Below are 14,241 nucleotides of genomic sequence, written 5' to 3' on the forward strand. Positions count from 1 at the left end.
TGCGGCAGCAACAACAACTACAACAACTAGGAGCTGTTCGCGGGCACGCCCAGCGCCAGCAGCACGGTGAGCAGCGCCACCTCGAAGCCCATCACCCACGGGTAGCTCTTCACTGCGGCAGCTACAACAACTACAACAACTAGGAGCTGTTCGCGGGCACGCCCAGCGCCAGCAGCACGGTGAGCAGCGCCACCTCGAAGCCCATCACCCACAGGTAGCTCTTCACTGCGGCAGCAACAACAACTACAACAACTAGGAGCTGTTCGCGGGCACGCCCAGCGCCAGCAACACGGTGAGCAGCGCCACCTCGAAGCCCATCACCCACGGGTAGCTCTTCACTGCGGCAGCAACAACTACAACAACTAGGAGTTGTTCGCGGGCACGCCCAGCGCCAGCAGCACGGTGAGCAGCGCCACCTCGAAGCCCATCACCCACGGGTAGCTCTTCACTGCGGCAGCAACAACTACAACAACTAGGAGTTGTTCGCGGGCACGCCCAGCGCCAGCAGCACGGTGAGCAGCGCCACCTCGAAGCCCATCACCCACGGGTAGCTCTTCACTGCGGCAGCAACAACAACTACAACAACTAGTAGCTGTTCGCGGGCACGCCCTGCGCCAGCAGCACGGTGAGCAGCGCCACCTCGAAGCCCATCACCCACGGGTAGCTCTTCACTGCGGCAGCAACAACTACAACAACTAGGAGTTGTTCGCGGGCACGCCCAGCGCCATCAGCACGGTGAGCAGCGCCACCTCGTAGCCCATCACCCACGGGTAGCTCTTCACTGCGGCAGCAACAACTACAACAACTAGGAGTTGTTCGCGGGCACGCCCAGCGCCAGCAGCACGGTGAGCAGCGCCACCTCGAAGCCCATCACCCACGGGTAGCTCTTCACTGCGGCAGCAACAACAACTACAACAACTAGGAGTTGTTCGCGGGCACGCCCAGCGCCAGCAGCACGGTGAGCAGCGCCACCTCGAAGCCCATCACCCACGGGTAGCTCTTCACTGCGGCAGCAACAACAACTACAACAACTAGGAGCTGTTCGCGGGCACGCCCAGCGCCAGCAGCACGGTGAGCAGCGCCACCTCGAAGCCCATCACCCACGGGTAGCTCTTCACTGCGGCAGCAACAACAACTACAACAACTAGGAGCTGTTCGCGGGCACGCCCAGCGCCAGCAGCACGGTGAGCAGCGCCACCTCGAAGCCCATCACCCACGGGTAGCTCTTCACTGCGGCAGCAACAACAACTACAACTAGGAGCTGTTCGCAGGCACGCCCAGCGCCAGCAGCACGGTGAGCAGCGCCACCTCGAAGCCCATCACCCACGGGTAGCTCTTCACTGCGGCAGCAACAACTACAACAACTAGGAGTTGTTCGCGGGCACGCCCAGCGCCAGCAGCACGGTGAGCAGCGCCACCTCGAAGCCCATCACCCACGGGTAGCTCTTCACTGCGGCAGCAACAACTACAACAACTAGGAGCTGTTCGCGGGCACGCCCAGCGCCAGCAGCACGGTGAGCAGCGCCACCTCGAAGCCCATCACCCACGGGTAGCTCTTCACTGCGGCAGCAACAACAACTACAACTAGGAGCTGTTCGCAGGCACGCCCAGCGCCAGCAGCACGGTGAGCAGCGCCACCTCGAAGCCCATCACCCACGGGTAGCTCTTCACTGCGGCAGCAACAACAACTACAACAACTAGGAGCTGTTCGCGGGCACGCCCAGCGCCAGCAACACGGTGAGCAGCGCCACCTCGAAGCCCATCACCCACGGGTAGCTCTTCACTGCGGCAGCAACAACAACTACAACAACTAGGAGCTGTTCGCGGGCACGCCCAGCGCCAGCAACACGGTGAGCAGCGCCACCTCGAAGCCCATCACCCACGGGTAGCTCTTCACTGCGGCAGCAACAACAACTACAACAACTAGGAGCTGTTCGCGGGCACGCCCAGCGCCAGCAGCACGGTGAGCAGCGCCACCTCGAAGCCCATCACCCACGGGTAGCTCTTCACTGCGGCAGCAACAACAACTACAACAACTAGGAGTTGTTCGCGGGCACGCCCAGCGCCAGCAGCACGGTGAGCAGCGCCACCTCGAAGCCCATAACCCACGGGTAGCTCTTCACTGCGGCAGCAACAACAACTACAACTAGGAGCTGTTCGCAGGCACGCCCAGCGCCAGCAGCACGGTGAGCAGCGCCACCTCGAAGCCCATCACCCACGGGTAGCTCTTCACTGCGGCAGCAACAACAACTACAACAACTAGGAGCTGTTCGCGGGCACGCCCAGCGCCAGCAGCACGGTGAGCAGCGCCACCTCGAAGCCCATCACCCACGGGTAGCTCTTCACTGCGGCAGCAACAACAACTACAACAACTAGGAGCTGTTCGCGGGCACGCCCAGCGCCAGCAGCACGGTGAGCAGCGCCACCTCGAAGCCCATCACCCACGGGTAGCTCTTCACTGCGGCAGCAACAACAACTACAACCGGGGTCCGGACCTGAATGGCCCGGGCTACCGGCTAATAAGGCAATGACTTCTCTTGTAGTCGGCCGCTAATTACAAGGAAACAATCGCTAGCACATGCATACCTTGTTGCAGTCTAATGAGCGAACGAATTATTTCGTGAAAATTACATGCCACTACTAATACAGGTAGATCTGTAAATTTCGCAGAGGCTGGAATTCATAGTTCTATGTATACTCTACCCCCCCCCCCCCCCCTTCCACAAAGGCTTTCCTATTGGCAGATTCCTTACTGTAGAAACTCCCCTTCTTCTAATGTGTCGATGCGATTCTGTCACTCTGCCGCTAGCTGGTAGTTGACTGGTACACAATCATAGATAGCAAACTCCAAACAATTGTGATCTAATCATAAAAAAACATTTAGGTAAACATTTTATTTCATTTCACCTTACATCCAAAAGAATCCGCGAAAGGTCCATGTCTCTGCTAATAAGTTGAGTCGCGATTGTTTCTGGTATTAACTGCGTAGCAAAGAATAAATGAAGTATTTACACATCTGCTTCACGCTGATGATTGGACTGCAGTGCTCTTGCCACGCCATTGGCAACCCTGAGGCAGTCAGGCCAGGTGCAAGTTGAGTCTGCAGGGTGACGCAGGGTGACGTAGGGCAACGCAGGAGTACGCAGGCTAATTCAGGGTAACACAGATGACGGAGGGTGAAACAGAATGGTGCAGGCTGACGAAGGGTGACCCAGGTTGAAACAGGGTAACGCAGGGTGACGCAGAGCGACGCAGGGGGATGCAGGATGACGCAGGGGAATGCAGGTCCAGTAAAAAAAGGTTCCACTGTCGAGATTTGAGATACGTTACTTTAACTAATTAACTGCGAACTATAACTACTGCACTACGTAGCCTGACAGAAGATTGTAAGGAGAATATGAATGATGATTTTTGCAATACCAGTATCCTAAAGTTTTTTAAATAAAAATACTCATTACTATGACTATTTTAGTTTACCAAATGTATCGCAGGGTAGTTTCACTATCATAAAGTTTAACTTGGCCCACCAATACGTTTGGAATGTCCCCTAATTTTTATGAAAGTAATTATATATGGGTTTATGTTCATACAGGCCCGTCCGCCATCTTTCTGTAAAAATTAATCTTTTTTTTTGTGCGCGCGCATCGTAAAAATTCACCATCATCATTTTCCCATAACGCGCCTACAGAAGTATAACTAAAAAAAACAAACATTTACAGTGCAATTATCATTAACATATTTCCCGCCCCGTTTCCGTGCGGTACCCCGCTCAATTACACTTCAATCAAAATTACTTGTATTTCTACCGCAGTTATATCACTTACTGATGTAATTGGGCGACAGTCCGTCGGTCTGGGTTCGACGCCGGGTGCTGGCAGTCGGACCACGAGGCTGTGACGACAATACAGTTGGCGAGACACGCTACCGCGGTATTCTCTTCTTAAGGTCTCCCGCCTACCCGGGCACACTTGCGGTGAGCAAAGCTTCAGAAGAAACCACGCCATTTGAAAACTGCTAGAGTTATCCGAGTGGCTCCTGTTTACGGAAAGCATTAGAAAATGCGCTGAGGGCGGATGGGTAATTTTGTTTCCGTATTAAGCTTTTAAACAATTTTTTTTTAGAACAGTGAAACACGCTAACATTCATGTTCTCAGAGTAATTGTTTTATAAATTAAGCGCCCTGTAAATATTCTTGAAAGCATCCAAGGGCCATGGATTACTTCTTTATCTTAATTTCTGCTCCATCTAATGTTATGGTCACCACTCAAATTTCATAGTTGCCCCGTGCACTACGAGAAGACTGCGCGCCAGTTCAGAGCCTTGCGCTTTGAGGCGATACCACGCTAGAAACACCAGCGAGCGTCGACCTTGTCATCTCGCCTCACTTTAAATAAATACACCCCTGACTAGGCGGGGCTCTTGACCGTGGTCTAACAATTGCTGTTAAACCGCGCGCTCAAGCTGCACAGTTAATATTTTTCTGTGGCCAACAAATAACGGTCAATTTGCCAATGCAACGGTCGAATACGTGTCATGACGGACGCGGATGTAGCGTTGTTGAGGTTATAAAATTCTCGTAGCTCTTCGTATGTCTGAATTCCAACGCTAAGTGTTATGCGCTTCGTATATAACACTTAAATTTAAATATTCTCTATTTCAAATTCATTCTTTACATTTCGAGATTTAAAATAAAATAGCTGTTAATTGTATGGGCTACCTCAGTTCGAAATCCGAACGACATTCATTTAATAATTTTTGCATGATGATTTAACCAATTGCTAGACCAGACCCCAAGGAAGATCAAGGAGAAAGTAGGAAGAGCAGATAGTTAAAGAAGTACAGGAGAGAGTAGAAGGCTGGAATAGAGTGAAAGAGGAGGAATGGTAATGGTGGAGTGGCAGAGGAAGATGGAGGTATTTTACTTTGCTGACCCGTCACGGGCTGGGAGCATGTTCTGAGTTTGATGTAAGTGGTTAAACTTCCTTCAGAGAACGTCCTGTAAAGAACGAGGAAAATTCGACCTGGTAAGTATCTCTTGCACAAACTTTGGCTCTACCGAATGATTGCAGAATTATGAGTCTACGTTTACCCCTAAGTTTTGAGAAAGAGATGATTATTATGCAGTTTTTCTTATGGCCAGTAACTCACAAAATTTGATGGTAAAACCAACGAATTCCTTGATAAAATTTATTTATTTAATAACCACCACAATTGAATTATTTATTTAAACCCCGCACGACAATATATTTAAGGTTTGGACGCGAATCAGTTACATATTCACTGTAACTATATATACCGCACATGCTTATTGGCAGTTAAAAATTGGTGTATCTAAAATCGAAAGGATTACTCACCAACTACAACATCAAAAACTTGTGTAATGGCACACGAAACTGTCTAATTGCTGAGGTTATAGTTAGCTCGAGTGTTTTCATCTCACGGGGAAGCTATGCACAGTATAAATGGCACGTCGAAAGTAACTAAAGTACCTTGAAAGTTGACCACTCGGTCCCTGAAGGCGTCCATGCAGTGGACATTGACGTGGAAATCAGTGTCCATGCCGGTGAGGCTCGTCTGAAGGGTCGCCTCGGTCCCGTTGTTGCAGTCGTGATACTCGCCGTCCATGTAGTACTGCAAGGTCTCGTAATCTCTGAACACACCTGAACCAAAATTAAACAAATACTCATGTTATTTTAGTTTTTTGATGTATGAAATAATAATGCACCCTACGCAATACTTTATTTCCAATATAAATACTTTGGAAACAATGCCTGAATACGTTAAGAGGGAGATATTGGAAAAGGAATACAATTGGTTCCAACATATTACATACCATAAACATTATTTATTATTGATTTATTAATATTGTGAGATGACTACCAACAGCGATGAGCCAGAGTGTAGCCATTTCTGTCACGTCTCATTTTCAGGGTGGGGGGGGGGGAGTTTCCCTCTTCTTAAATGTGTAGCTCAGATAAATAATAAAATAAAAACTTTAACTAACCATAGAGCTTCTCGGCACTAGAATCATTTTAGTAAGTTTATCCTTGTACAAGGACTGAAAAATCAGGATACTGAGAAAAATAAGATAACCCAAAAAAACAATAGAACACATGTCATATCTTTAATTTTCAAAATTCAGGTTCGCTAAAGCCTAGTATTTAATTAAGTGGAATTTCTGAAGTTAATAGTTACTGGCTGCAACAAATAGCTTCCGCTGTGAAGTCGTTGATATTTATTATTGGATTAAGTTTTGGGAAACTCCACATCTACAATAATACTGTTGATATACACTGTTTTATGGTCTTTGAAACTCTATCTCGACGGAAAAAAGTATACCATACTAAACAACTAAAATTACGGCATAAAAAATGTGAGCGAGTCATCCATTACTCGCCAATGATGTGTTCATCTAGCCTCGGTAACGGGAAAATATATGTGCTCTCATGTTTCAAATATACTTATAATACAAAACTCGGACACGAAATTTAATGCTGAACTCTTTAAAATTATGCCGAGCTTGATAAATATACATATAAGACTGGTTCTCAGAAATTTACGAAAAACGTGTCCACACTCAGTTTTATGTGTTATAAACATTATGTCATACGTATCGTATTTTTTTTATGAAAACTGTACCATTATAGCTACTCGAACCATACATAATTTTAGTGAATTAATCTCAAAATAAAAAATGGCAGTTGACTGAATACTTTAAATATCATTCCCTCATCGTGTCCCATTCTCAATATTACAATGATATTATATCACTAATTTATTTTGTTTTATGAAAATAACTATTTTGATATCATTAATTTCTTTAAAAATACTGTATTTTACAGTAAATATCCTTTCAATTATATACCAAGGACAAAATCATTAAAAAATTTAATTTTTATCTGGGTCCCAAAAAAAATATTCCCTCACTTATTTATTAACACTTGCATTGTACTTTTGAATTAGATAGTATATTGCCATGCATATAACATTTTGTAGTTGGCAGTACTGCTAATGTAACAAGATCAGCATTGTTGTACGGCGCGAAGAGATGTATTGCAGTCAACTAATTTTCGTTTCATTATTTAAATTTTACATTTTTTATGTATGATTCCTTCACCTCAAATTAGAACAAGGTAACTATTTTATTTTTCAATAATTATTATATTGTTTTACATGTTTTGAAGAGTAAACAACTTGCCTTAAGTTGCAATTTAATTTGAGGCTATGCACAACCATTTTTTGTAGGCTATGTTCGAATTTATCATCATCTCACTATAATCCCCGCATCAAAATTATTAATGAGGGAATGAGAATTTATGAGGGAATAACAATAAAATATTGAAGATCTCAGTAAATTTAAAGGAATATATTTATTCAAATGTTAATAAAAGTTTTTTTTTGCAAAAAAAATTCATGACTAAAGAAAAAGTTGATTTTTATTTGAATTTAATGTAAATTTAGCAATAATATAAAAAACCTCCTTCCCTCACCTATATAATCATTCCCTTATAATTGATATTTTTCATGTCCATACTATTTTCAATTAAATTGAGAGAAATGTTGGCGACCACATAGTCAGTTGAGGTAAGGCACTTGTGTACTGTGTATTTTATACAAAAGTTGTCAATTAAAGCAAATTATATATATTTTTATTTTGAAAATTCATTTTTATCATTTTCCTTAGAACTAGTCATAAGAAAATTGGGTTTTCAACTATATTTCTTGACGCGAATCACACCTGGTTTCCGCACCCGCCGCTAGAATTCGTTGCCGGAGCAGCTACGTCGACTATTGAATCATTATACTTGCAGATAGAAATGTTAAACTATAAAATGAAATGGCTACGATAAAAGCGAATAATAGTGGAAAAAAAGAACGAAACCTCTGTCTTGGACCTGATTTTCGACAAGGAATTTTATTAAAATACTGCCCATATTTTTTCAAATTTATAAAACCGTTAATACTATAAAGTTTCCTTTTGGCTTTAAGAACTTTTGTTCACATTTCCGTTTCATTCACAAAATTACTCCTGTCAAATATACCTATATCCCAAGTTATACTTAAAAATGTTTGAAACTAAAATTTCTGTCCCTATATCTCCTTCTTAAGCAAGTAACCTCACTTATTCCTCCTCCCGTCACTGCATAAAAACTAATTGCAGAAGAGGTGGAAACTAAGGAGCATTGTATTAGCGAATGTCTTCAAGACCAAGCAGAAAGCTACTTCTAAAGATATCCTTAAGTAATCAATACCTAAATTATAAAAAAAATTAATGTTAATATTAAAATCAAATTTCCGTATACATACAGGCCAACAAATGAGTAGGTTCTGACCACACATGCTTAGAGTGACGTTATTTTGAAACTCCATGAATCAATGGAAGTTCGAAGTAGCACATAGCCAATAAATCGCAAGACTACCAAAGCTCATACACCACTGGTGAAGCTATACACCTGAACATGAACTTCAGATTAAATTAAAAAATATAATTAAACAAATATGCCAGATAGAGGCTTGTATGGTTGTCCAAACAGAATTATGACATGTCCCTTTGCAACTCTTTACTTTTCTTGCGCTGAAATCCCGATTGCAGGTTATTAGTAGTACCAGTGAACGAAAAAAAAGGTAGAAATAAGTTGTGGCTTTTCATTGTTCACCCATGCAAATATATACGAAAAAGGCTTTAAAACTTATTTCCGTACAAGTACGCAAATACCATTATGCATCTAATTTTATTTAGCATATGTAGCATTAATACATTTCAAATATTATGTTCCACGTACATAAATAAATCCTAATATTTAGCTTTTAGTTCAACTTTTTATCATGTCTTTGCTTATAATAAATATTTAACGTATATACTTACAGGCTATGCCAATACATTTTTCCAAGTAATTTAAATTTTTTCCTGAGAAAAAAAAATCAAGTATTTGCTAAACAACTGTCGAAGTATCTTTCTAAGAAATAATAATCTGTAGTGACGACTTGAACATACATTTTCGCAAATACAAATCTTGAATTAATTCTAAAAAAACTTGCCTGGAATCCGGTTGTAGATCTCAAAAGAGTCAGGAATATAATAAATAGCAATAATATACACTTATTTAATATTTGAAGAATCAGTGAACACATTTTGATTTTGTTCTTAAGATAAAAAAACACGCATGTTTAGAATATGTGTATATATAATATATGTATATATATAATTTTGTGCTAAACAAACATTCCTAGAGCGTTATATTTGGTGACAGATACAAACTTTTTTTGATATTAGAGATCTATAATGTAGTACTTTTCAACTACACAGGTGCTAGTGTTTGAATTTCTGAATTTCACTTTCTTAAATATTTTTCTTCAAATACTATTTTTTTAAAATTCAAATCCTTCGGAAACTAAATAATGGACGGTATTTGAAGGTTCGAGGACGCACTCTGGTACATGGTAGATGATCGCTTCGGGCAGCGTGTAGAAATGAGCGCTCGTACGCAACAGTTAGGCAATTCTCCAAGGAGAAGCTCTTGGCGCGGGCGACCCCTGCTGGCCACGGGCAGTTTCGACCAGCGAGACGAACAACTGGCGAGCACCAAACACGCGCAACTGCTCGCGAGTCATCCAGTGGTGTGTTAAGCAGCGCCCCAGGTGGCGGGTTCGGGAACCACACAGCTACACAGCTTGTGCGAGTGATAGCACGGGTTCGATGGAGACTTCAGAGAGCGACGCTTGACAATGCATCTCATGCGGTACTGCCTGTACGCATGCATCATTCATTAAATTAATAAATAATTAGGTTTTTATAAAACCCTAAAAAACTCAGGTTTCCACAGTTTTGACGAAACTTAATTTTAATTTATATATTAAATAAATGTATACTAAAACTAAAAAGTTTTACGACGCAGGCTATATACTAACTGATAATCCAAAACTGTACACTACATGATTTCATGTTTTCAGTAGTTTTAAGTTCATAAAAAAACATAAATAAAAACTTGCTTAGTAGAAAAAAAGTATTTTATAAGCAATTAAAAATAGTTATTTTAATAATTTATTTTAAATCATGCACAAAACCACTAAATAATAAAATCAAAAGAATTATAACTAGAGCTACGTAAATTTTGTGCATTCATTAATCGCAAGTTAGAATGCAAATCTTCACACTCTCGCACTGTGTTCATGATTGGACCGCAGTAATTTGGACACGCCCCTCTACGACCGTGAACCAACGATACTCAGCTAGGAGAGAAATAAGTGAATCAGGTAGTGCCGATTAAAAGGAATAAAAAAGGTTCTCACTTAGGAATCAGCCAATGGGTAAGCAAAAGTTGGTACAGAAAACCTAAGTTATTGAATTTTAGCCCGGTGCCAAAATAATTCACGAATTTTCTGGGTGTCTAACTATATGGCATATTTGTGACAGTTTATAACAGACACAAATTCACAGCCATTCTTTACTCGAGACTTGAACCCAGAACCCATTCGCACCGCAAGCCAACGCGCACCCGACTGCGCTACAAACAACTGCAGTCCCAGGGCAAATAATGTATCGCGAAAACATTTCGAGACTCGCTGAAAGTTTAAACACTGTAGCATTGTCTCTGTTACGTGATTGGGTGAGTTTCTTTCAGGTACACGTCGATTGTTACAGCACCAATCACAGTAATTCCGTGTAGAAACAAACGCGTCTTGAATGCGGCTCTGTCAAATAAGACAGTAACTCTCTCGCAGAGGGGTGCCAATCACAACGAAGAAACCGCTGGTACGGGCAAACCTTGTTGCAGTCTAATAGGCGTTCAGACTTTTTCGCGAAAAATGCATGCCCTAATGTATCGTCACTCACGCTTCAAGTCCCATACGCTGTCCAGTTCTGACTGGTTGAAGCACTCGCTGTGAGTTCGGAGGATGTGGCCATAGTTCGTGTAGTTGCCGTAGAAAATGACGTTGGTTCCTTTCTTGAGTATGCACTGCAGGTACTCTTCCCGTTTGCTGTGGGAGCTGAATCTCAAGAAGTATTCTTCTTCGTCCTTGTAGAGCCTTGCAACACGAGGGAACATACAACATGCCGTGTCTGCAGTTGTGCAATGATAGATTCAGTAGGGACGGACAGGAAACGAGGACATCTTAGTATCGTTTCATTTGCCAAAATTTGGCTTCATTAAAGAATAGTGCATATATAACTTAAGGCGGAACTGCAACAGCCCGTCACCTCTGTCCGTCATCCGTCCGTCCATCCGTCACATTTTCGTCCGTCAAGCGATTTACAACTTGACTTCATCCGTCCGTAAGAATATTTTTCCAAATACGTTCTGCTAACAGTCCATGGTTTTCTCTCAGAGATTTATTTAGATGATGTTTGCTATTTATGTCGTATTTATGTAAGTATTGTATTAGGCTTTACTTGTAAATGTCAGAGTTGTGAATGAATTGTTTGGACATTATTTTTAAGAACTTCAACATCATCATATAAAAACATCTGAACGACTTACACAAACAATACTGGCTTGGGTTATGGTAACAATGTAATACCGCGGCCGAAAACATAAATATAATCCGTCCGTCCGTCCGTTAAGTGTTAGTGCTTGCAAAGCTTTTGACGGACGGATAGAATTTTTCGGTCCATCCCATTGTCAACCGGTCACATGACTGACGGACGGATGACGGACAGGCGTAAGCGACAGGCAATTGTAATTACGTCTTTAGTGGGATGCCTGAAATCAATAGTTAACTGGCTGCTAGAAATGATCTTCACCTGTGAAGGGCATTTCTCTTGGAAATGTTTACAACTGTAATAATATCAATAGAAACTTATGTTATACTCTTTGACTATCACTGCTCTAATGAAGAAATTATCTGTAATATTAAAAGATAAAAAAAAGCAACTGTAATTGTGTTAAAGCTGTTTACGCATATAAGGCGTCTTAATTGTCTCTCTCTTTCCTCTTAAGTAAAAAATAAGGTAGACATGTCAGTAATGAATTTGAAAATAACTTACTTTGGCTTATCGTCTGAATGTGTAGACGTCCAGTACAACTGAAGTATCAAAGCGCACAACTTCCACGACCTGAAAAATATAAAATAATTAGAAGAGTTTATATCTGCATTTAGGAAGGATGTACCGTGCACCTTATAATCTTTAAGCATATTTTACTTCCAAAGCGCTTAATGCAGTTTAATCACCCACCTCTCCTTAAAAAAACTATTTATAGTTGCAATTTATTTATATTTTTAACTTACTATTAGAATTTAAATTTCGACAGGAAGCTATTCAGACCAATTATTAAATTATTCAAATTATCAAAATCAAAAATATTTATTATGATACAAGAATTAAATTATTTTATATATTAAAATATATTATAGAAAATGTAAATTTAAGCGCTAGTTTCCAAGTTACTTCAGTATACATGAGAAAATTTGGTTATTAAACCACTCATTTATCACATGGTCATTTTTGACTGGCAGTCATAATCAATCGGTGTTTGTAATAATGTGATTTTGAAGACCTGAAAAATTCACGTTATTGTTTGGAGAAAGGCTGGTCTGCCTACCATTATTCACTTGGAATGCTTCCTCGTTGGACCGTAGGTAGTTTTTACCTGCCTCCAAGGTCAAGAGACCAATAACATCACAGAATTCAAATGATCCAATCACATGCAATCCGACAGGAAGGCTAAATGTGACAGCAGCCAATGAACACCCACTTACTTGTGTACAATAGTGTGGAGTTCATCCTGGTACAAGAAAATAACGCGAATTGTTAAGCTCTCCTCCCATGAGTTATTAATATTATGGCGTAAGACAAAAACACACAACAGCACATATCAGGGATGTTGTGACCGGGATCAGACATGTCATGTTGCAATGATCCATCTCAATATTGGCCTGTACACTGTTTGCAATTACAGTAAACTTAACGAACTTTTCAACGAAGAAATTTATAGAAATAAACAGAGAGCTCTTCGTAATCTCAAATAACTGAATCTTCATAAACAACTACACCATAATCCAAATTCCAAGATCTTGTGACCCGCTTTGAAAAGGGTAAACAGGCAGGTGTAAGGTAAGGTGCTATTGACTTAAGTTTTTAATTTTTTTTGTAGTGTACTAAGATTATTGTTGTAGATTCGTGCTCAATGTAAGTGAAATCATTAGCCAATATTTACGAAGATAACGTAAATTAACAAAGATCCCTGGATAATTTGTAACCAGCGTTCTTCGTAAAATTAAGGTGGAAAATTTTAACAGTGTAGTAATTCCAGTGAGACCAAGTAAACCTCTATGACAGGTATTCTAACCCGTTTCCCTTGTATTGCGAGTCCAGCGCATTACCACTGCGTCATCACGCTCAGTACCTAACATATTACTAGAGACCCGCAAAATTCGCGGTTTTGATGGCCTTCAGGATAGACTGCACATACCCCTGTACACTCGGGCAAATAACGCAAGTTCATTGACTGCCGACATGTAAGTCGTCTCAGCTGGTTTGTCTGTGGTTGAGGGTTTATAACTGGTTGATATTCGTCCAGATGAACAGTAAGCCAATAGAAAAATTATCTCAGAGGTATACCTATGTGTTTGAATTCTAGCCTATCACCGAATGAATCCGCAAATTTTGCAGGTCTCTACAGATTACTAACGGACATGACTATACTTACATGACCACTATGCAGAGTTGAGACCTGACAGAATGTGCAACCTAGGAGTTACACGTTGTAAATAAATCTCTGAACAGTGTCGTACAGGAAATAGATTTATCGTTATCTTATACGTTTTCTAACGAGTCTGCTATCGTTCTACCCACTGAACGATAGCTGAATGCTATTGCATAGCTAAATAATTGCCTCGTATCTCGTTGACGTGACGTGTATGAGAGCTAATCACTCGAAAAGAAACGTGTTAATAGGGACTGTCACACACGATCTTTCGCCAAGAAAGGATTTCGATATTTTAAACGACATCGATACTCATAGACACCTGCACATGGATTTTAATGAATATTTTATTCGGTTGCTGATAGCATAATAGCCTTCTTGCACGCAAAATTTAGTGTCAAACTTTAAGCTATTGCTTTTCGTTTTGCACCTACACTGTTATAAATCACAATAAATTTACGGATTTTTCAACGAAAAAAGTAACTAAAAAAAATTCTTCGTTATTTCAAATAGTCGTATTTCGACTTCCGATTGGCAATTTTTGTTCTGAAAAAATGTAAATACACACGTGGACAAAGCAATAGTGTTATTTCTG

General features: G+C 41.2%; 1 protein-coding gene across 4 annotated transcripts; it reads right to left on the reverse strand.

The window, feature by feature from the left end:
- Positions 1-114: 114 nt before the first annotated feature.
- On the reverse strand, positions 115-13,749 carry LOC134534726 (uncharacterized). Of its 4 annotated transcripts, none has more exons than XM_063373220.1 (5): positions 13,650-13,748; positions 11,987-12,055; positions 10,835-11,028; positions 5,490-5,660; positions 115-225 (listed from the first exon to the last, which is right to left on the reverse strand). In XM_063373220.1, coding segments are annotated over exons 1-5 (522 nt in total). In that variant the 5' UTR covers positions 13,652-13,748; the 3' UTR covers positions 115-139. The 4 variants fall into 4 exon arrangements, with proteins under 4 accessions (XP_063229290.1, XP_063229287.1, XP_063229289.1 ...); XM_063373217.1 differs by lacking the exon at positions 115-225 and adding an exon at positions 1,518-1,864 and having other exon boundaries at positions 13,650-13,749; XM_063373219.1 differs by lacking the exon at positions 115-225 and adding an exon at positions 1,796-1,896.
- Between the last annotated feature and the right edge of the window lie 492 nt (positions 13,750-14,241).

The sequence above is a fragment of the Bacillus rossius genome, chromosome 8 (assembly GCF_032445375.1).
Source record: "Bacillus rossius redtenbacheri isolate Brsri chromosome 8, Brsri_v3, whole genome shotgun sequence".
Classification (NCBI taxonomy): Eukaryota; Metazoa; Arthropoda; class Insecta; order Phasmatodea; family Bacillidae; genus Bacillus; species Bacillus rossius.